Below are 21704 nucleotides of genomic sequence, written 5' to 3'. Positions count from 1 at the left end.
ACCTTTACAATGGGCCACCACTATACAATGCAAACATCACAAGTTTAACCCTTCAGCAGCGAGCGTATCGCAGACAACACGTTTTGCATCACCGCAATTACGTGACGGTTTGTGCAATCGGAAACATTCCAGTGGTTTCTGCAAGCTGAGACGTTGCACGTCAAAGCCAACATGTGGTTATTACGGTAAATTTCACTTGTGCTGTTGCAGGAAGCTGGCAAATCAGCGTCTTTGTCACCAGAGAGGAAAGAGTTGGAAAGACACCTGTACATACACTAAGTTTCCATTTTTTGGCTGGTTTTTGCACATTGAGACAAAAACTCAAACAAAAATGTTATTTTAAATATGTGTTACAGCCAACAGCCAACATATTTAACATGAGAGACGACCTCGGAGGGACGAGGGTCATTTGCATTCGCACAAACCGTGAGGCTGATTCAGATTGAAAGTCCGGCCAGAAGTATTTTGGTGTAATCTGATCGGGAGACAAAGGAGGAAGGTAAAGAAAGAGAGCAGTGTGTGACGGAGGCAGCCAACATTTGTGACTGTAACAACTGTAACACAATACCCCCAGAGCTGCAACACGGGGCCTCACACACACACACACACACGCACACAAACACGGAGGTTCATCTATGAGCCAGATGAAACTCCACTTAAACTCTGCCACACTGTCATATTTTGTCGTGTTCGTTGGGATTGAAAACAAAACATATTTTCCTCGTTGCGCTCTTGTTCAGATTTAATCCACCTCCTAATCTACAAACCGAAAAGACTTCAAATCTCGTCTCTTGCCCGTTCACATTCCGTTTGACTATAAAGACGACCCTATGAATATGAATTATAAAACGATAGCTTTTGATTCTCATATTTTTACTATCCACTAGTACAGCAATGACTGAGAGTAGGGCTTATTATTATGATTATTTTGGATTCATATTTTCTCCATTAATCAATTATTTGTTTGGTGCGTGAAAAAAAAAAAAGTCAGACAAAACCAAAATTATTCATGTTTAGGGGCAAAGAAAGCTGATAATTGAAATATTCAGTTAAACAAGTTAAAACAACAACACCCAAACTTGCAATTAACTTCAGTAAGTTCTTAAAAGTCGATAAATCGTTGCAGCCCTGTTGACATCGACTCAAGTAGAATAAAACACAAAGAGCCCTTCATAGAGCCACTGTTGCAGTTGTCCCTTCTGGGCTACCGTACAAACAGGGCCGACCTATTTATCGAATGAGGAATCGATTGATAATTGATTATTAACATAAGTGAAAGTTTGATGAAACTGTGAACACCTGCATCAAATGATCTTTCCAGCTTCTCACCCCCGAACCTTTTTCTGAAAAACTGTTTTTTTTTTTTTATAAATACTTTAAAAATAAAATGGTAATAAAATAAAACATGACTCACAGTTAAGCGTTTCCATAATTTGTAACAGACAGTAAAATAAGCTCTAGTGTGATCTAGTGTACCAGTATAGTCGAGCTGACCACCCTCTTTATTCAGTAGTGTGTTGTGGAACCAATGATCCATTTCTTTAAATTTTATACACGTTTCAGAAAAAGTTCATGTTATGTAAAAGTACAAGTTTGACTAAAACCCACGCGTTTATATTACGTCTCATATTCTGAAAACAAACGGTTTTGTGAAAGAAAGTAAAAGCAAATAATCAAAACAATCACAAGGAAGTTAAAAAGAAAGTTAAAAACCTAATAATTTAATCCCTTTTGTGTCACCTTTGACAGTTCATTAACCACTTCATGACTATTATGACTGGAACTCAGGGTTTTTGCCATTAAAAGAGCTATTTTGGAAAGTGCACATTACAAGCATCTGTCCTGGGCTTTGCACGCTGAGCTCATCCTTCAAACATTCATCTCTTATTGTTGTTATTTCATTTCATCTCGCTGTTCTCAGCCGCGACGTCGACACCTGTCGCCGTAGAGGCTGTTTACGCTGAAATGGAAACAGGGTCCTGATGCACTAGGCCGGGCGGCTTCTCCTGGCTCTGATTTCACAGTAATTCACATTTATGGTTATCGTTTAATGGTTGTCACTTCGGACAAAAAAAAAGGAAAAAGAAATTTGAAAGTGAACCTCAAATGGATTTATGGCTTTTACAGGTGCTTTTTATAATTATTTCTCAATCTTTCCCATTTAAATCATTCACTTGCAGTGAATATATATATATATTCATATATATATCTCTCTCTCTATGTATATGTACTTCTTTTTTTGCTCACAGAAGCTTACAGGTGAACAGTTTACACTTGCAGACATAAAAAGTCCGTATGTCATGACTGTAGATGAGAAACTGTGTGTGTGTGTGTGTGTCCTGTCAGACTCAGTCCACCTTTAAAAGTAAACTATCAACAGTCACCGCCAACGGCAACACACCGCCTCACGTCCGTCTACCAGGGAGAGTGCGGCTACCTGCGGTTACCGTGGTTACAGCGCGCCGCGGTTGTGACATCCCGTAATAGTCCTCCCTGCTACAGTGTTATCACGTTGCCGTCCTCTCTCATGCTCTCTCGACTGTTACTGGTCGCGTTCTCGTTGTGTCTGGACGTCGTCGTCATCGAGCTGTCAGTCAGAGACGCCCCGACGCTGTTGGGCAACGAGATGCTCTGTGGGAGGGGCCTCGCCACAGTGGAGCGGGGCGACCGGTTGTTCGTTGAGTCTCTGTTGAGGTTTGTGTTGTAGCTGTTGTTCAGCCGGTGGGACTCGTACGGGACCAGGCAGTCGTTCTCCAGGATGAGGTCGCCGTCGTCGTCGTCGTCGTCGCTGTCGCCCTCTGCGATGCTGTTGCTGTGGTGACAAACATACGACAGGTAAAGGTTGAATCACGCTTCCTGGTTCCCATTTCTGGTAAATGTTTTGTGCAACCGCCTCACTTCTGTTTCTAAAAGTGTGAAAGTCATACCTCGCGGTAATGGGGTTGCTCTGAGAGGCGGGGCTCGGCGAGTCATGTGACAAAGCCGAGCCCGTCGATCCAGCTGAGCCCACAGAACCAGAGTTTCCCATTGAGGTTTTACTCCCACGATGCACCACGTTGTTCCTCTGGTTCGCTGGTTTCACAGTCACAATGAGGTTGTGACTGTTGGCCACCATCATGTCTGTAACCTGAAAAATAACAAGAGGATCTCAGCATCTCTTCTCCTTTAACTTAGCAAAATATAATATTTGGAAGAAATGTGTACTTCCTGGGGTTCTTATTTTGCTTTTTTGATATTGTTTTCAGTTCAGTATTGAGAATTTTCCACAACTTCCCATTATTTCATGAATTCCTGCTCTGTGGTAACATTGTGCAAAATCACATATCAACTCAACAACTCAAAAATACTTCAGGAACGATCTCTGACAATTATCAGCTTCAAGGTAGAATTTTGGACTGAAGAAAAGAAAATATAGTAAAACAACTGTAACAAATACACACATAATGTATCTTAGAGTGCTTTGACCATTGAGCAAATATTTACCTGGTCCAAAGATTTTCCCGCTACGTCGATGCCGTTCACCTCAAGAATCTCGTCGTTGACAGCCAGCAGCCCCGTGCTCTCCGCCAGTCCACCGCGTACCAGACGAGATATGAACACTCCGGGAACCTACAGCAGCACGCGTCACGTGTTTCAACATCGTGTCAAATGATCACATTCAAAAAAAAGCACATCACACAATAAATGTATCCTCTTGTCGGAAGCGACTGATCTCACCTTCTCCACGCCCTGCGGCGTCACGCGCACGCTCACCCCGTCGCGGATGTAGAAGCCCAGTGGTTTGTGGGTACCGTGCTTGTGAAGCCGCACACGTCTGTGCGTCTCTGGTAAAATGTCCACGTCAATGATGGACGAGATCTGACGGAAGTTCTGCGGGAGCCCAATCATAAGGCCCGGTTTGCTCCTTGAGTGGGTGGAGCCCGATCCGGTGGGGCGCAGTCCAGTTAAGCCCAGACCCTTTTTACGCCTCTGGAGGGAGTTGGTTCCAAATACAACAGGTTCATCCTCTTAAAGAAGACAACACACACACAGGGAGGCAGAAAAACTGTCCATTAATCTCACTGTGGTGCATCCAATCACAACACAGTCCAAGTCTGTTTTTAAAACAAATATCATCTGACAGGTTATGACCAATCTAACATTTTTCACTAGTATGTGTTTAGATAAGACTATCTTACAAAGCAGCTTTATATACTGTATTATTCTCATCTGGCCAAATAATTATCTATCTATCTATCTATCTATCTATCTATCTATCTATCTATCTATCTATCTATCTATCTGCTGAGCAGTTCCCCCATAAATATTGATTTTCTCGTGAAATGGCCATCCCTACTTGACTTTAGGTTCAATGTCATTCACAGGGAGGAGCAGCAGAGGAGGAGGAGGAGTTAAAGAAGACTGATAAAAGATAAGATAATCATTCACATGGAGAGAGAGCACCAATGCAGGTTCGTCTTTATAATCTAATCAAGTGGAACAGTACGCGTGAATATTTTTCTTTCTTTTCAAACAATTCACTCCGAAATATTATTCTCCGAGTCAGATTTCATGCGTGCAGCGAGAGTGTATAAATATTTGTATTTCATTATTCGCGTAACCATCTCTGAACTCTGTTTCTTGTGTTTATTATCTCTTTTTCTCTCTCTCTCTCTTTCTCTCTATGCAGCTTGGTCTGTGACAGCAGGACTCTATTCATTCATTCATTTAGGATCACGGGGGCCAGTGGAGCCAATCCCTGCTGAGAGGGTGAAAGGCGCAGTCCATCGCACGGCCACAGCGAGACTTCAAATCAACGATATCAAACGAAATCATAGAACTGAGAACATGATCAATTTGAGGTTTGAGAACCATTGGACTACATTTTCTGACATTTAAAGGACCAAAAGTGTTTGATTCATCGAGAAAAGAATCGATTATTAAATAATTAATAATGATTTTTTCCATGATAATATTTATCAAACCTGCATCGATTCATGTTTCCTTTCATACCATTAATGGAATCTCACGGAGTGACCTTGCAGCTTTTCTTTTTTCTTTTATTCTTAGATTTTTCATCTCAGACACAGCACAGTCAGTCATTAACTACTCAGTCGAACAAAAACAACCAGCTGACCGTAACTGTCCCTGTGAAAAAGCCTGTCAGGCCTGTAGCTCTCTGGAGCTGCAGTAAATAAAGGCTGCTCACTATGTGTGTGTGTGTGTGTGTAATATTTACTTTCATTACATTTCAGCAAATGAACTAATCTAAACTAGTCTAAAGTCGATGACTGACACACAGAACATAATATGACCGAGATTAATATCTGGTCACATCAGCGGAGGCTCTGGGGTGTCGGGCTGAGACAGTGAGGCAGATTAAGCCAGATGTGATCGATTTAATCTCAGTCTGTAATCCCGTGGTCGTTCTTCGGTGGCAGATGATTATGTTTGCTCTCCTCTCACACACACACACACTGTGGATTATGACCAGCAGGGAACCATATGAGTAAACAGCGATGATAGTAGTGGGATTGAAAAGATTCCAGACGACAATGACGATGATGATGATGATGACAGCTTTGATCCATCATGTGTGAGTCCCTGCTGCACACTTACATACAAAGCAACTGTATTTGAGTCTCAGAGGGTTAAAAGGCACATTTTCTATGAAGTTGAAACACAAGAGACCACAGAGCTGCAGTTAAAGTGACTGTGTGAAATATTCCTTTGTTACTTTCTCTATAGAGGTTTTACAGGATATGTAATCTCATTTGGAAATATAATAATAATAATAATAATAATAATAATAATATATGTGCAGCCGTACAGGAGACTGATGTTTGTTTCCTCTGTAAAACTGAGCCGGTTTCCTCACCATCGTAACTGCGTGTTTATTTCTATAAAGACATGGGTCTCCTGGTGCGCCTGTCACTGACACTCCCTGTCGAGCTCTATCCGAGGGTAGGAACAAACCATGGTGGACCTTTTCGCTCGCAGAATACAGCTGACACACCCGTTCTGTTTTAAGCATGTCCAGTTTCTATTTCAGTCTGGCTGTAACAACAGAGTTGCCTGTCTCCATTATCAGCTGGATTGTATTACAGCTTTGAGGGAATGTGTTCTGGAAGACTTCCACACACACTCCCCGAAGGCTCGCGGAGGAACAACACCTTACTTTGTGTTGCTGTTTGTGAAAGTCAGTACGTGTGTGTGTGTGTTTTCTTTATATACACAGCACTAGCACAACAAGCTTATGTTCCTGCACTCGAGCCAAGATTTGAGAGGGTTCAACACACTGACAATTCAATATAGAAAGAACCAAAAGAGAAACAAACGCATGAGGACGACAGCAAATTATAAATTATAAAGTAACACAAGCAATAAAACAAGACATGACATCGCAAAGGGCCAGTTTGAGAAGATTGGTGTTAAGAGTCCATCGCAGGACAAACAAACGTTCAATCTCACATTCACACCTACAGTCAATTTAGAGTGTCCAATTAGCCTCTGCCTGTTTTTGGGCTTAGCACTCAGACCAGCAAACACTCGGCCGAACCAGGATCTGAACTAGTGACCTTCTTCCAACAATACTAGCCACTGCACCATCGCATGGCCTAGCCTCATCTCCACAAGCAGGCAATTCCAAGGTCAGTTACACCTTTATTAAATCAATAATTATTCTAATAATAATAATAATAATAATAATAATAATGACAAAGGGTGCAACCTAAGGCCCAGGAAATCTTTAAAAGGTGAAACTACAGACACTTAAGATTGTCGTCCACACTAATGAATATGATTAAAATGAATAATAATCACAAACAGCAGCTTCATTTAAGAAGTGCTGTCAGACTCAACAAGGTCTCTGTCTCACTGAAAACAGACAGACAGACAGTGTGTTGTTGTGTTCCTGTGTTGCCATGAATCCCGCGCCAAACAAACCGTGCTGTCAGTTGTAGATCACCTGCCTCGTCGCTGTCAGCCTTTAAGAACTATTTGAATAAACTCTGCCTGTGCCAGAGGATCAGGGTGTGGCCGGAGTTGTTGCAGTGTGTTCAGTTTCAGCTCCTGAACAGCACTGAAGGAGCAGGTTTGCTGCTTCCTGTAAATCCTACACAGCGTTTGTCCAACACAGTAACACACATACAGTATTGCTGTGTCATCAGTTGTTGTGTTACCTCATTCTGCAACAGACACTGACTTCACATTGAATCAAAATCAGCAGAATTTGAATTGCTTTTGTAATGTGTATCCTCGTGGGCATCTAAGAAGGACGGGCTCCAATTTCACAGTCAGTGATCTAAAGAATCCAAAACCAATCTCAGGATAGAACAGGAGCACTGCCCCAGGGTTTAGTACTTGGTAACTACTATGAACTATGTCAAATAAGTACAACCGCTTCCTGTAATCCCAATTAAAAACAGTGCAGGGGCGTGGTGGCCATATTTACGGGAATACTGAACCGATACTTGCTGCATTATTAGTTAATGTTGTGTTAATGAAAATGCATTTTGTGAATACACTACATTGTACATATCAACCACCACTATTTCACTTTAACATGTTTCCTCTATCTCTTAATATAATACATTTCTTCCATAGAGCAACTATGAGTAAGTACACAGAGAGTAAAATTTCTGTGTACTCAGAGAAAGTCTTTATATTATGCGGCAAACTAGGCGTGACGGTCACTTTGTTTACATGCACGTAAATAATCCGATTATAGCAGTTTTCTTAAAAAGGTCAGGTAAACACGTGCTAGTCTTAGTCGGACTAACATACCTGGATGATGCCATTTATAGTCTGATTACTCCTGCATGTAGATGTTTAGTCGGACGTGGTGTTCAGCGCATGTGCCAAAATATAGAACACACAGATATAGAGCACACAGAACCACAGATCCATCCATAGAGTGATAGTGAGTCACTATAGTTTTCTCCTCATGTATACACGGACTCAGCATGTTCTCTGATTGCCAGTCTTAGTTGGACTAAGGCCTTAGCTTGATTAAACTGACTTTTGGGCACCACCGGTCAGTCATTTTGGCACTAGCATAACATCTGACACCATGTTGCCATCATTTTAGCAACAATAGCACCTTTAGCTATGAAATTGGCCACAGTCAACCATTAAAGCTCGTACGTGGGAGTGCAGCCAAAGGATGAGCTTGGGTTGAAGATGGATGAGTGAATGGATGGATGGATGGATGGATGAATGTATGATTCATATTTGCAGACGCACTTAAATGGTGTGTCATGGCTACAGTATGTCAACAATGTCTTAGGCACAGCTACATTCTTTCAGCACTGGAATGACAACATTCCATAACCCTGAGGAGGGAAACAACATGTCTTCCACTTTCATTCCACTTCACTGTTTAATGATGACGTCTGGCTACACCGGCATGTTTTTAGCTGCTACATTAAAGAAAGTTTCGTATGTAAATATGTTTTCTTGACACTGAACTGAGTATCTGAGGTTTGTGGACGAAGCAAGACATGAGAGGACGTTGTCATTTTGAAGTTTGGGAAACACTGACCAACATAATGTGTAGAACAAACAACTAATCAAGAAAATAATCAGCAGATTAAATGATGATGACAGTTTTGGTCCTCACACTTGTCCAGGGTTGTCACTAAAGGTGGAACAAATCATTTTCTCAATGTCTTTTTAAAACTCAGTCTTTTCATTTATTTGTTTTTGTTTTGGCTACATTTGCTTTCCCGCTACTTAAATCATTTAAACACCCTGCATCATTTGTTTTATAAAGCGCCCTGTAACTCTGTTTGGAAAGGTGCTCTATAAATAAAGTTATTATTACACACTCACCAATTGTCTTACAGCGCTTTTATTTAATTTGCTTGTTGAACAAAAGCGCAAACAACGGGAGGGAGGTGAAGCTAGAATCTCTGCTGGAGACAAATACCTGAACCACTGCACTCCTCAAACAACATTCTTTCTGTGTGTCACACCAGTGTGTCCATGCAGGTGCATGTGTGTATGTTTTCTTGTATGGGTATCTTTGTGAGGACCAAAAAAAAACCCTGTATAAACCACAGGAAGAGAGCACATTTTCAGAGAGAGAGACGGCATTTTGGGATATTTGAGGATCAAGACTTAGGGTTAGGATAAGGGTTAGTGTGAGGAGTTTAGTTGCAATGGTTAAGGTTAGGGTAAGGGGCTAGGAAATGCATTATCATTGCATTAGTGTCCTCACTACGAATGCTAGGCAAATGTGTGTGTGTGTGTGTGTGTTTCCTGACAGGGCAGGCAGGACAGAGACAGGACCTCAACGGAAAGAGCCAGTCTAAAGCCTGAGGGCACAGACACTGCTAAAGCCCCCTTTAAACATGCAAACACACACACACTAGACTGTCTTCCTAAAATACTAGACCAGCCCTTTCATTTAATGAACAGATCTGTGCAATGTTATAATTCCTTGTACATTTTACAGACTGGCCTAATCTTGTAATGTCTACGACAGCATCATACAACTGGGACTGCAAGATTTAAGTGATTGCTAATTTACATGTCAATTTTGATAATCAATATATCAGTTAGAGTGTTTCTCTCTGATTAATTAGCTTCTTAAATGAGGAACAGTGTCTGGTTTCTGTTGCTCCTTTTAAACAAAGAAACCTAGAAAATAATAATTGATAATGAAAAGTTAGTTTGTCCGTAAACTGCTCTTTAACAGCTTTTTAGTCCATAGAGTTACTGGTTAATTCATCCCACTGTGAACCCAAATGTTAGAGGATATCTCATGTGTTTTTCTTTCCACAGTCTGTCTTCCTGCCCTGTGTCTGCTCTGCCCCTGGTTTGTTTCACCTGTGTCTCATTGTCTCCCCTCTTCTTGTGTATTTAGTCTGTGAGCTTCCTTCCCTCTGTGTCTTAGTTCTTTATGCACAAGCTGTTGAGTTCTTTAGAGCGCGACTTTCCTCTGCCTGACCCTTTTGGATTCGATTTCTCTCCTGTGTAGTTTTGGGAAGTCACTTTCTTTCTAGGTCATGCTTTTGAGTCTCTTCTTCGTGGTGTTCAGTTTGTTACTGTATGTAGGTATGTGTGTGTGTGTATCTGTGGAATTCTGCCTGTGTGGGGACCAATCCCTGAACATTCAGAGTGAGAAAATATTACTGAAGTGAAGACATCAGGAGGATTCAAGGGTCAAGGAGAATCTACCAAACACATTTGTAGCAGAGGTTTTCTTTCAGACTCGACCTTCGACAACCAAAATCTGATCAGTTCAGTTGAGTCCAAGTCAATGTTTGGGACAAAATTGAACGGATTATTTTGAGGTATTAGTACAATGACACATTCACAAAAAGCAAAAGTGACAATGACTCTTGACCTTTTGACCAACAAAATCTCATCAGTTCATGTCCAACTGAATGTGTATGCCAGAGGGAATCAGTGGAAACACCGCAGGTGTTTGACTGCCCTGTGGTGGAAGGTGTCTTGTCAAAAAACCTCATGATGCTCAGGTACACAACCGAAGATTTGGCCCTAACATCTGCTCGTGGTTGGCAAATCTACTGTTGTGGAAAACCTTCAAGGGACATTTACCCTCGTGTCCTATGTTTTGAAATAAGGGGAAGCTTGTGATAATGGACATGTCTGGGCAGAAACACAACCATTCATGAATTCATATGTATTCATGTATTCATTCATATATGGTCAATTTTGAGTCAGTATGTATCCTAACCCACGAGTAGTAAACAGGGGAGAACAAGCAAACAATTAGAACTGGTGACCTTCATGCTTACCACATGGTAGGTGAGTTCGGCAAGATCCTGAACTACATTACCAAAATTGTGAGTGATCTCATGTCGATATCGCAAGTTATCATCTGCAAGTGTGTTTGTGCGTCCATTATCTGTCCCAAATGCATCACAAGTCTCCCATTAACTCTGTGTGTGTGTGTGTAACAGTGACCTCACTCTGTAGTGCCCACCATCTGGAGCCCAAGGGGCTGCCATATGGCTGGGTTGAGAGCAGGTCCACAAGCTTGTGTAGAGAGGAGGGAAAGGGACGGCATACAAGATGAAACACGTACTCAGCTCATGCCGTGAGGGTGTGGTATTAACCCTCAACACATCCACGACATGGGACAATATGAAAATATCATGTCACAGTTTTCCTGACCAAAAATGAAAGGCGAGTGCATTAACTGTAAAAATAGGCTTCCTATTTCTGTATCGCAGACTAGCTTCATGTTTTATTTCTGGACATTTTAAAGTGAAAACCAATAATCTTAAACAACCATTGTAAATGATGAGGCCCTGAAAGCAGGCTCAGTAACACCAGTCAATTTTGATCAATGGTTGTAAATGTGATCTGTTTTGTGTTGTAAAAGCTTCCCCACATACAACAAACACTACAGTCAGCTTAAATGCAAACAGGTAACGCTGCTGCAGGTCGTAAAATGATCAAATTCAACACCTTCTGCCTCTATAAAGCTAATTAATGTTGGTCTGAACTGATTATGGACTTGTCCATGTGCCTTGAGCAGGTGAATGCTGTGGGAATTGGTGAGTGGCTAGCTATAAGCATCATGCTGCATTGACTGGCTTATAAAAACAAGAGGTCTTGTGTCTAATTGTCCGTGTGTATAACTGAATAATTGACTGATATCCACACAGTGCTCAGTGATGCTGTGGGAACATGTTTTGAAAGCCTTTGACTGACAGAGTGCTAAGTGCATCTGCGAGCTGAATAAAAACAGTTAGATATTAGATATATCCTAACGCTAACCCTACTCTGAATGTTGGCCAGTGAAAGACAGGTGACCATATCCAATTTCACTATACCAGTGTGTGAAGTATGTGAGGAAGAGGAGGATGACGAGAAAGCAAATTCTCTTATTGGGAATAAATCTGCGATACTGGTGTTACTGGTATAAAAAGTTCGAGAACCACTGCTCTACTACAGCTCCTTCTTCTCTTCCATGCCAAAGTACCTCAGACAACATTAACTCTCTTCCTTATGTCACAAGTCCTCCTGTATCAGTCCGTTCCAGTTTGACTAATTTCAGCTCATTAGAATAATGACTGTGACGGCAGGCCAGGAATTCAAGACAGAGGGCAGAGAAAACGAGCTGCGGACAGAAAACCTCTCCCTCTCTCCTGCTCTCGGATTGTCTTCCCTCCCCTTCATCCTTGCATCTCACTGCTTATGTATAAATATTTGATTTCTCCTCCCATCATCATCACGTTGTACACGGATATTTTCAGCTGTCTATCGTCAGCTATTCATCCATAACTTAGACATTTCCGTTAGAGAGCAGGAGGAGCGCTTTGGCACTCACAGCTAAAACTTAAATAAACACATTCCTATACAAATTCACACACACACACACACACACACACACACACACACACGCACACACACACACACACACACACACACAACAGCAACCCCAGCAGCAGTATTTTATGTGTGTGTATTTTGTGTATGTGTGAGGGATGCTGTTATTTCTGGGAGAGTCATTTCTGTGGCACTCTCTGGTAGGAAGAAGATAAACCCCTCGCCCCAACCTCCCCTGTTTTTCTCCTTTTTTTTATCTTCCTGCTATAATCCCAGTCCTTCCTTCTCGTTCTTCCATTCAATTGCTCTCCCTCGGTCTCTCAATCACCCCCCACTTGACCACGCACACACACACGTCATGATCATCGACTGTACTTTCTGCAAAAAAAAAACTTACTTAATGAAATGGACTGATGGAAAATACTTAACCAGCTACATCATCGTGTGACTCAGCATTTCACTACACATGACATTATTAAACAGATTCAGGTACAGCTGGATTTCCTTACTCATTAGAAAACAGCCTATGGCAACTATTGGCAGGTATTTGCCTCCAAAATATCCTTTAAAGTCCTCACAAGGCCAAAATATCCAAATATCTTGAATCAAAAAGATTCCTCACAGCCTTCTACACACTATATAGGGCAATAAGGGTATCTGATATGATTAATGCACACTTACAGAGTAAAATAATCCCACTCAGTGGTTAATGTCTCACACCAGATGGGCTACTATCACCCTCATGCACACACACACACACACACACACACACACACGAGCATGTGCACAAACACACACATTGGCTTGCACAGCCTAAATAAATGGCTGTCCCCCAACCTTAACCATAACCAGTTAATGCTTAAACCTAACCACAATTTAACCTTAACCATAACAACTTAGTGCCTAACCCTAACCTCTACCATCTAACTCTAACCCTTAACCCCTGAAAATCCCTTTAAAGTGGACCAGCCAAAATGTCCTAACTCTATGGTTTAGACGATTTTTGGTCCTAAAAAAGCCACAAATACAAGAACACACACACACACACAAAACAACCCTACGTAAAGGTCACAGAGAATGAAGGAATGAAATGAATGAGGTTGGGCAATGTCTGCCTGCTGAACTGTTCTGGCTTGACATGGAGCCACAGAGACTAATGAGGCTTTGAAGCAGTCCTAGTGAGATGGATCTACACACACACACACACACACATTCATGAAAAAATAAAGGATCACGAGGAAAATGTTGGGTGAGAATATCTTTGTGTGTGTATGTTTCTAAACACCATTTAGCAAGTTTCCTCTTGCCCTCTTTTTCTCTCTCCGATATCTTGCTTTTACCGAGCTCTCTTCCGCTCCCTCTCTATCCCAGACCACTGAGATAATCGGATTAACCAGAAGCTGTCGCTGATTCTGAACAACCATTGTGGTCTGCTAAGTAGCAGATAAGCATCATTACATCATGAATTATGCAAGATACAGAAACGTGGAAAGAGAGGGCACACTGGGACGCGGCAGTGCAGTAACATACCAGATGGATGGATGGACGTTTAATTGTGTCACTTTCAAACCTAAGCTAAAAGGAGAATGTGGTGAGGTGGAGGACATGGCAGCTCATAGAAGCAAACCAAAACATGAGGCACCAAAAATGTGTGTTATTAGTAGATACTGTTCAAATAGGAACTGGCCCAAGTGTCCAGCCCTTACTGTGTGTATTATTGCCAAAAGCTCTTGAACAAATGCAAAACTGCAAGGTGACTTTTGTGCAAAACTCTTCTGCCAATGACAACCTCAAAGTAATAAAGTTCAATCCCTCTGCTCATCTGGAGCCTCACATACAAACTCTACAAACACTGACTCTATTTCATCGCTTTCTGACGCTGCCATGTCTAATGAAGGAGACACATTTACCCAGGAGAGAACTACAGTACATGAAAACTGTGTCAGAGACCAAAACAACAGGCAAGCAGAAAATCATCAGGTGGTGTGTGTGTGTGTGTGTGTGTGTGTGTGTGTGTGTGTGTGTGTAAAGAAAAAAAACATTTGATGTGAAGAACAAAGACCTTCCCTGCAGCTGTGAGCAGCTCCCGGCTCTGTCACACACACACACACTTGCACAGCACATTTGAAACACAGGGACAGATTTTCCCCGTGTCCTCTCCTCATACCTCTCTTAGTTATGATGATACGGAGCAGCGGATTGGCTGAGGAGACAGCCTTGTGAAAGTTGTCGTCGTTGTTGATCGGGAGGAGGTCCCCCTGGACGTCGGCATATCCCAGGATCACGTCAACCCCAGGGATGTGATGAATAGTCTGGAGGAGGTGGTAGAACTCCTGGAAACCGTCTGGACCGTTCCTCTTCAGAGCAAAGCGACGGTACTCTGCCTCAAACTGCAGACAATGAAAACACACACAAAACAATGCAATTAGCACATAGCAAATTTTCAATTTCATGTTGTCTCTGAAATTGAAAATCCTTTTATTAAGGGTATGGTAGTTTTTAGTTTTTATTATACGACACTACAACACAAGTTATTATTGAACTGAAACCCGACTTTAAGAATTATATCAATCACTATATCTGCCAGGGCCACACGGTGGTCTAGTGGTTAGCACTCTCGCCTTGCAGCGAGAAGACCCCGGTTGGAACAAGGGCCTTTCTGCATGGAGTTTGCATGTTCTCCCCGTGTGTGCGTGGGTTCTCTCCGGGTACTCCGGCTTCCTCCCACAGTCCAAAAACATGCAATGTGGGGATAGGTAAATTGGACACTCCAAATTGACATAGGAGTGAGTGTGAGAGTGAATGGTTGTTTGTCTCTATCTGTGTGTGGCCCTGCGATGGACTGGCGAACTGTCCAGGGTGTACCCCGCCTATCGCCCGATGTAGCTGAGATTGGCACAGCACCCCCCGCGACCCTCTGGTTGAGGATAAAGCGGTAGATGATGACTGACTATATCTGCCAGAAAAATCACAATTGAGCATCATATTTTGCCTAAATTGCTCAGCCCTTGTTATTTCTGATACACTAAGTTCTATAACAATGTAGACATGACACATTTTTTCACTACCTTTGTATAATTGTGAGCACTGTTAATGTATATTGATGAAGAAAAATGTATAGAAACCCCTCCTTTAATCTCTGTCAACTATATTACAGCAAGCAGGTGCACAGCTCTTGATCTAGTCAGTCAAGGAAAATAACCAAAGAGAAAACAGTGCATATTCAATTCATTCAATCACATTTAAGAAGAGTTAAAAAAGCAAAAACCAAAGGACTGAGCAATTGATCCTGGAGGTGCCACTTTCCAGATAAAGATTCAACAACTCGTTGTTTAATCAGCCTTTGAAGGTGACATAGACCGGAAGCTCCAATTAACGTTGCGTTTTTGTGTGTATCTGCGTCATTACCTCGTTTATGAAACCCTAAAGTTTCAGAACAAACAGTTCAGCCACTGCTGAGAAAATAGTGTTGTATTGTTTTCCTGGGCTCTGCGAAGCGGATCGACACTTCCTTAATTTGATGTCGTCATCAGAAATCCTCACCACCGTAGCGCCTCCCGGTGTGGGCACTAGTCCGGGCACATCCGGTTGCGTACATTCAACCGCAGAAGAAGAAGAAGAACTAGTCTCGTTGTAGCTGCTGAGATGCAGAGCATCCACCGTGCCAGAGGGGGAGCTGTGTATCTGAGAGCTGGCCTATCTATTACGTCACTTCCAGGTACCTGGCCAATCACAGGACAGTAGGAAAGCTCTCGTTGGCTGGCCAATCACAGCAACTGTTTGGTCTGAAACAGCGCGGCTGACGAGAGCGTCAGCGAGGAGATATTTTGATCGGCTCGTTTGCAGCGATTAGGAGGATTTTAATCATGAAAACAAGTTAATATATGTAAGTAGACCTCCATAACTAACATATATGTGTGATACAAGCATTCTATGTCGCCTTTAACAATCCATGACTGGGTAAAATCAGCCTGTGTAAAAACACCCCAGTCGTTATTCAATGTCATGAACATGTCAACATGTGACTTCCTGTAGTTTGTTTTTGATTGGGTCTGAATGTACTTGGGCAGGAAATAATAATTATTATTTAGGGTGTGGAGATTAAATCCCGTAATTAAACCACTGGAAATAGTTCAGTTGGTGCAGCCTGGTTTTACGCAACGATATAATTGGATTATCAGGACTATTGCCTCAACTAACTGCGTTCTTTATGCAATAATGTTGACAAGTACTTTTTTATAATGAATGCTTGAATGGAGTCGCCACCACTTGTATAATTTAGATTATGATGAAAGCAAAGCCTGACAAGGAAACAGAAGGTTTAGAACGTTAAAACAGTCGAATCTAATGCAACAGATGTTGGCTCGTAGTGCCACATAAACTGCGCTCGTCTTCTCGTTTCATCCAAAACTTCTAGGTCTTAATATGTAATTAGCATGATACCTGAGCCATCCATACTGGTGGATAGGAACGAACCGGTAAGTATATACTATTATAGTACTGCCAGAATTAACACATTATTTAAGAAATTACTCAATTACCACAGCTGTGTTTTGTTTACTTCCCGCGGCAGTGCATTCAGGGTGGAGAATAGAAAAAATGGGAGCTGAAAAGTCCAAAAGGAAAAGCTTAAATAGGTCTTAAGAAGTGTTGCAAACTCAGCAACTGCTATAAACAGGCTCACAGATAAGAACAAGTGGCAAAGATCAATGGTGACAGGAGCACACAGTAGATTTTAAGTAACGCTGAATGTGGTATGGGTGGCTGGTTCACGTCCCAGTCAAGGCCTTTCTGTGTGAAGTTTGCATGTCCTCCCTGTGTGGGTTTTCTCCAGGTTCCTGGGTTTCCTCCCACATGTCCAAAAACATGCAGAGGGTTAAGTGGTCACTCTAAACTGTGAGCGAGTGTGTGAATGAATGGTTGTTCATCTCTATAGTATATGTTGACTCGTTGATGACTCGTGTGATGGACAAGCGACCTGGCAACCTGTCCAGCGTGTGCCTCAACTTTTGCCTTGAGATTGGCACCAGTAACCCCACGACCCCACGACGTGTGGGGGATAAACCCCTAGACAATGGATGAATGGTTCAAAAGAGAAAGAAAATATTTAATCAGTGAGCCACGGTTCTCTGGGGGAAAAGACATGGTTGATGTCAGAGGTCAGAGAAAAATGGCTCCATGGGTTTGAGATGACAGAAGGCAAAAGAACCTCAAATAACCACATATTAAACCAACTTAGGGCTGCAAAAGACCATATTTGAACCCCCAACACCTCAAGCATTGAAGCAGGTAGGCTACAGCAGAAGAAGACCACACCGAGTGCCACTCCTGACACTTTATCAGGGGTGTTCTGAGTGAATCAGTTTGTGTCTTCCTCGATCGCAAGTCCTCCAACAATTTATTACAATTTATAATTTATTTTTTAGTCTCTTCATTAAGATAAAACCAATCTCTCTCTAAATAAGATTTCATTGTATTCATAGTACATTAAGGAGCCTTGTCATGCTGAAAAATAGAAACATTCCCAATCAGGCGCTGTTGATGAGCTGTTGATCTGTATTACATATTTGAAATACAGCTATCTGTAAGTTTTGATGATAAATGGTATATTTCTTTAGTTGTTTTTATGTTTGATACCAGATTTTTCAAATTTGAAAGAAATAATAGTATCAAATCTTTTGTAGCATTAATTATACTTAAAAGTGGAGAAAACTTGTTAAATTAGTTTTGAATTAAGATCAGTACTAGAGATGAATAATTTTGGGGGGAAGTTGAATTGTAATTTATCTGACATATAATGATTTGATTTTAAATATAACCTTTTAAAGTCAACATTTACTGTGTACTGTGTTAAAGTGGAACTTTGTTAGTCGCCTTTTTCTCTACGGAGCTCCCCCTACAGTTCCGGAGTACATATTTCTGCGACACCACCGCAAGCATCCATCCATCCATCCAGCCTTCTGCTTTATCCTCACTGTAGCAAAGACTCACCCTCCCTCCCTTCTCCTCTCCTGGCCATGTGCATTTGTTTTCAATGGAGCCGGAGAACATAAGCCGTGGAGTCATGTCCATACAGGTCGACATCCATTTTGCATGCTTCTGCGTTTTTCAGTTCTTGTGTGTGGCCCCTCGCTCGGTCACACAATCATATCCTCTTTCTCGCTTCCCCCAACAACAATTTTCTCTGCTTCTTTTTCGCCGACTCTGTCATGATGAACGTCTAAAATAACGCTATCGCTGCCTTGATCTTATAGCCGGTACCTGGCTAGGTTATGTGTGTGTGTGTGTGTGTGTGTGTAGTGCCCTGTAGTGATTTGAGTTTCTTGCGAGACCCGAGACTTCACCAGACCCTCCTGAAGTTTTTGTCTATTTTTTTGTACTGAAGGTGTAATTTGTAACCCGTGGTTCATCAGCAATTAATTTCTTTGGCGGGTTTAGGAGTAACAAAGAGAGTGAGCTTTTTCTTTTGTTGACCGTCACTATGTTATGTTTTATTTTGCCAAAATAAAAGTTGTTAAATGTATCAGGACCGCAGAATGATACTTGTACGCACGGGTCCATGGACAAGAGCCTACTCAGGATCAAAGCTGCTACAATCACAGTGACTCCAGAGCTGTTAAATGAGGGTACAAATCCTGCATAGTACTGCTTTAACATGCAGGTAACTGCTCCACATTCTGTTGCAAGGACATGAACAAATATTGTCAAATTGTAACATTAGCTCTTTCAGACATCAAGATATGATGATATCCAAAACAATATTTAGCCTCGTGTTAAGATATTGGAAAGAAACAAGAAACAAGTTATGACAGACAAACGCAGCTTAGAGCAGCATGTCTGCACACCACTACTACTGCTGCTGCTGCTGCTGCTCACCGACACAATAGTGAGGTAACACTACACTGCAGCACAGGGACAGAAATGCCTGATGGGACGACTAATTGGATGAAAGTGGAGAGACAATAACGAGAGTGAAAGGAGGGGTGAGAGAGAGGTACTGAAAGCAGCAGTGTGGATGTTCTGAGGCGGAGAGACTGCGGAACACAGCGGCGGCGGCTCCTCGGCTCTGGCAGCCTGCTCCTTCCTCACCGCGGCAGGCAGGCCGTCAGTCTGTCTGTCTGTCAGCTGCTCCACAACCGCTCCTCGCTAACGCTGAATATGTTCCGTGAAAATACGTGAAATGTCGACGACGTGAGTGAGTGTGGAGAAAGAGAGACAGCACGGCTGTCCACTGAGCTACAGCAGCGTCCGTGTCCTGTCATTAGCGCCCAAACAAACAAGGGTCAAACATGCCCATAATTTAGCCCCGGCACTCACTTTGCTCTTGACCTCCACCACAGTGTCGTAGAGTTTCAGCGACGACCGCTGCTGCTGCTGCTGCTGCTGCTGAAGATGATGCTGCTGTTGCTGCTGCTGCCTCGACATCCTGTTCTCCCGGCTGGTTGGTCTGCTGTTGATGAGGATGACGCTGCTGCTGGTGTCGCTGCTGCTGCTATCCTGCTGCTGCGCAAGAAGCTGATGATGATGCTGCTGCTGCTGATGGTGTTGCTGCTGATGGTGCTGACTCGACATCCCGCTCCCCGGCTGGCTGCTCTGCTGAGCCACTAAAAAAACACTAAAGCCATCCACCGGAATTATGGTTGCTGCTGCTTCTGCTTCTGCTGCTGCTTCTGCTGCTGCCTCCTCTAGCTGTCCTCCTCGGGTGAAATTAAAATATCACTGGGAACATGAAGCTGGTGGTGTCGGTCGGTGTGGGGGAGCGGAGGCGCTCGTTGTTGTTTTGTTTTTTTAAATGTTACGTCGACACTCGTGTCAGTCTCGTGCTGTCCGGTGTCACGACACGGACGCTAAAATGACAACACACATAGTGCTCGCGACAGGTGTAGTCCTGTAAATCCGGTGTGGGACGTGCAGCGAGTGAGGAGCGCGACTATGAAACCCTTTCTCCTCCTCCTGCTCCTCCTCCTCTAACCTGACCGGACTGGAGCTCACAACAGAGGGGGCGGGGCATTAAGGATACTGTACCTTCCTTCGGGGTTGGGTCAGATTATTGTGAAACGTCGTCACTTACTGAAAACAAAATAACATGACAATGTATCATCAACAATGTTTTACCAAAGACAACAAAAAAAATCTGAATTGTGTTTTAGATACATTTTAATACGTTTGTATTGTAAATAGACGCAGCCACAGGGGTGCTTCAAGGTACTTAAGGGCCCCGTGCAATATAAACAGGGGGGCTGAGGCAGTTTTCACACCTAACAGGGGCTTTCAACGTTCAGCCAGTCAGCGTTTGCTTTCACACTGCACTTTAGTGAAACTACAATAAGGCCACATCCAGACAGAAATGTAAACAATCTTTTTCTTTGTTGTTTTCAAAAAGTTTCCCCGTAAAGACGGCATCATTTCAGGAAATATTTCCGTCCACACGGAACCCCCTGGAACAACTCAAATCGCTTTAATAGTCCATATGCCAGCACTGTAAGTGGTGCTGTAGCGTTACACCAAAAAAAAACAGAGAAGAAGACGTTGTACACATTACAGATAAAATAACAGAAGCAGAGGTAGAACTAAGACAGACGAGTACGTCTGACTCCGCCTCCGTAGGTGGCTCTATAAGCTAGTGCGTATAGAATCAGTTTCCTGTTGACCTCTACGTCACAGAAAAACAAACAGTCAGCGGCGAGATGGACGGTAAAAATGCATCACGCTGTGGTTCTGTATGTATCGTACCTGCTGTACACATTAATGGAGCTACAACTTAGGTCGAGCATGACTCTTGTGGCTGCTGAGTTGTCAAAAGAAAGGTGGGACGGGAGGTAATTTCAGAGCTTTAGGACAACAACAGAGGAAGCTCTGTCCCCACTCAGCCTGGGGCCTCATGCTTTGCCTATGCTGTTGCAACACCCATGGTCACAATGTATTATTACCTCCACCAGAGAGGTTGTGTTTTTGGCTTTGTTTGTCTGTTAGGAAACTGCAGATAATGGCCCAAGGAAGCAATGCTTAGATTGAATGTTGTTATGGATCAGGAATGATTTATACATATATATATTTTAAATTGTTTACTTGGGAGACAGGAGACATTTAGCAGACTGGGGGGAGGTTTACGCTCTCGGAGTGCTTTCTCTTTTGTAACAACAATGGCTAAACATATTATTTATAATGTTATTCAATATTTATTTTTAAAATCTTTTGTAACAATAATTGTTAAAATATTAATGTTATTACATTCTTTTGACAAGTAAACTCTCCGAGTCATCAGTGGAATCACAGTAAAACACAAGAGAATTAATGTTGATATGAAATCCTCACTTCCATTTCTGATCTTGCACACATGCGCCTACATAATTAACACAACACAACACAAATGAACATGGTTTGGCTGTTTTTTACAAGATGCAATGCCAATCTAAGCC

The 21704-nt window shown here is 42.4% G+C and overlaps 1 protein-coding gene across 1 annotated transcript; it reads right to left on the bottom strand.

Annotated features, from left to right (window-relative positions):
- Positions 1-1468: 1468 nt before the first annotated feature.
- Positions 1469-20225, bottom strand: pard6a (par-6 family cell polarity regulator alpha). The gene is made up of 6 exons (XM_058645833.1): positions 19603-20225; positions 14453-14675; positions 3718-4007; positions 3484-3609; positions 2928-3127; positions 1469-2812 (listed from the first exon to the last, which is right to left on the bottom strand). The coding sequence occupies exons 1-6, from the start codon at positions 19855-19857 to the stop codon at positions 2497-2499; spliced, it is 1410 nt and encodes a 469-aa protein (XP_058501816.1). The 5' UTR covers positions 19858-20225; the 3' UTR covers positions 1469-2496.
- Between the last annotated feature and the right edge of the window lie 1479 nt (positions 20226-21704).

Source organism: Solea solea, chromosome 12 (genome assembly GCF_958295425.1).
Source record: "Solea solea chromosome 12, fSolSol10.1, whole genome shotgun sequence".
Lineage (NCBI taxonomy): Eukaryota > Metazoa > Chordata > Actinopteri > Pleuronectiformes > Soleidae > Solea > Solea solea.
This window is presented reverse-complemented; position numbering and strand designations above follow the sequence as displayed.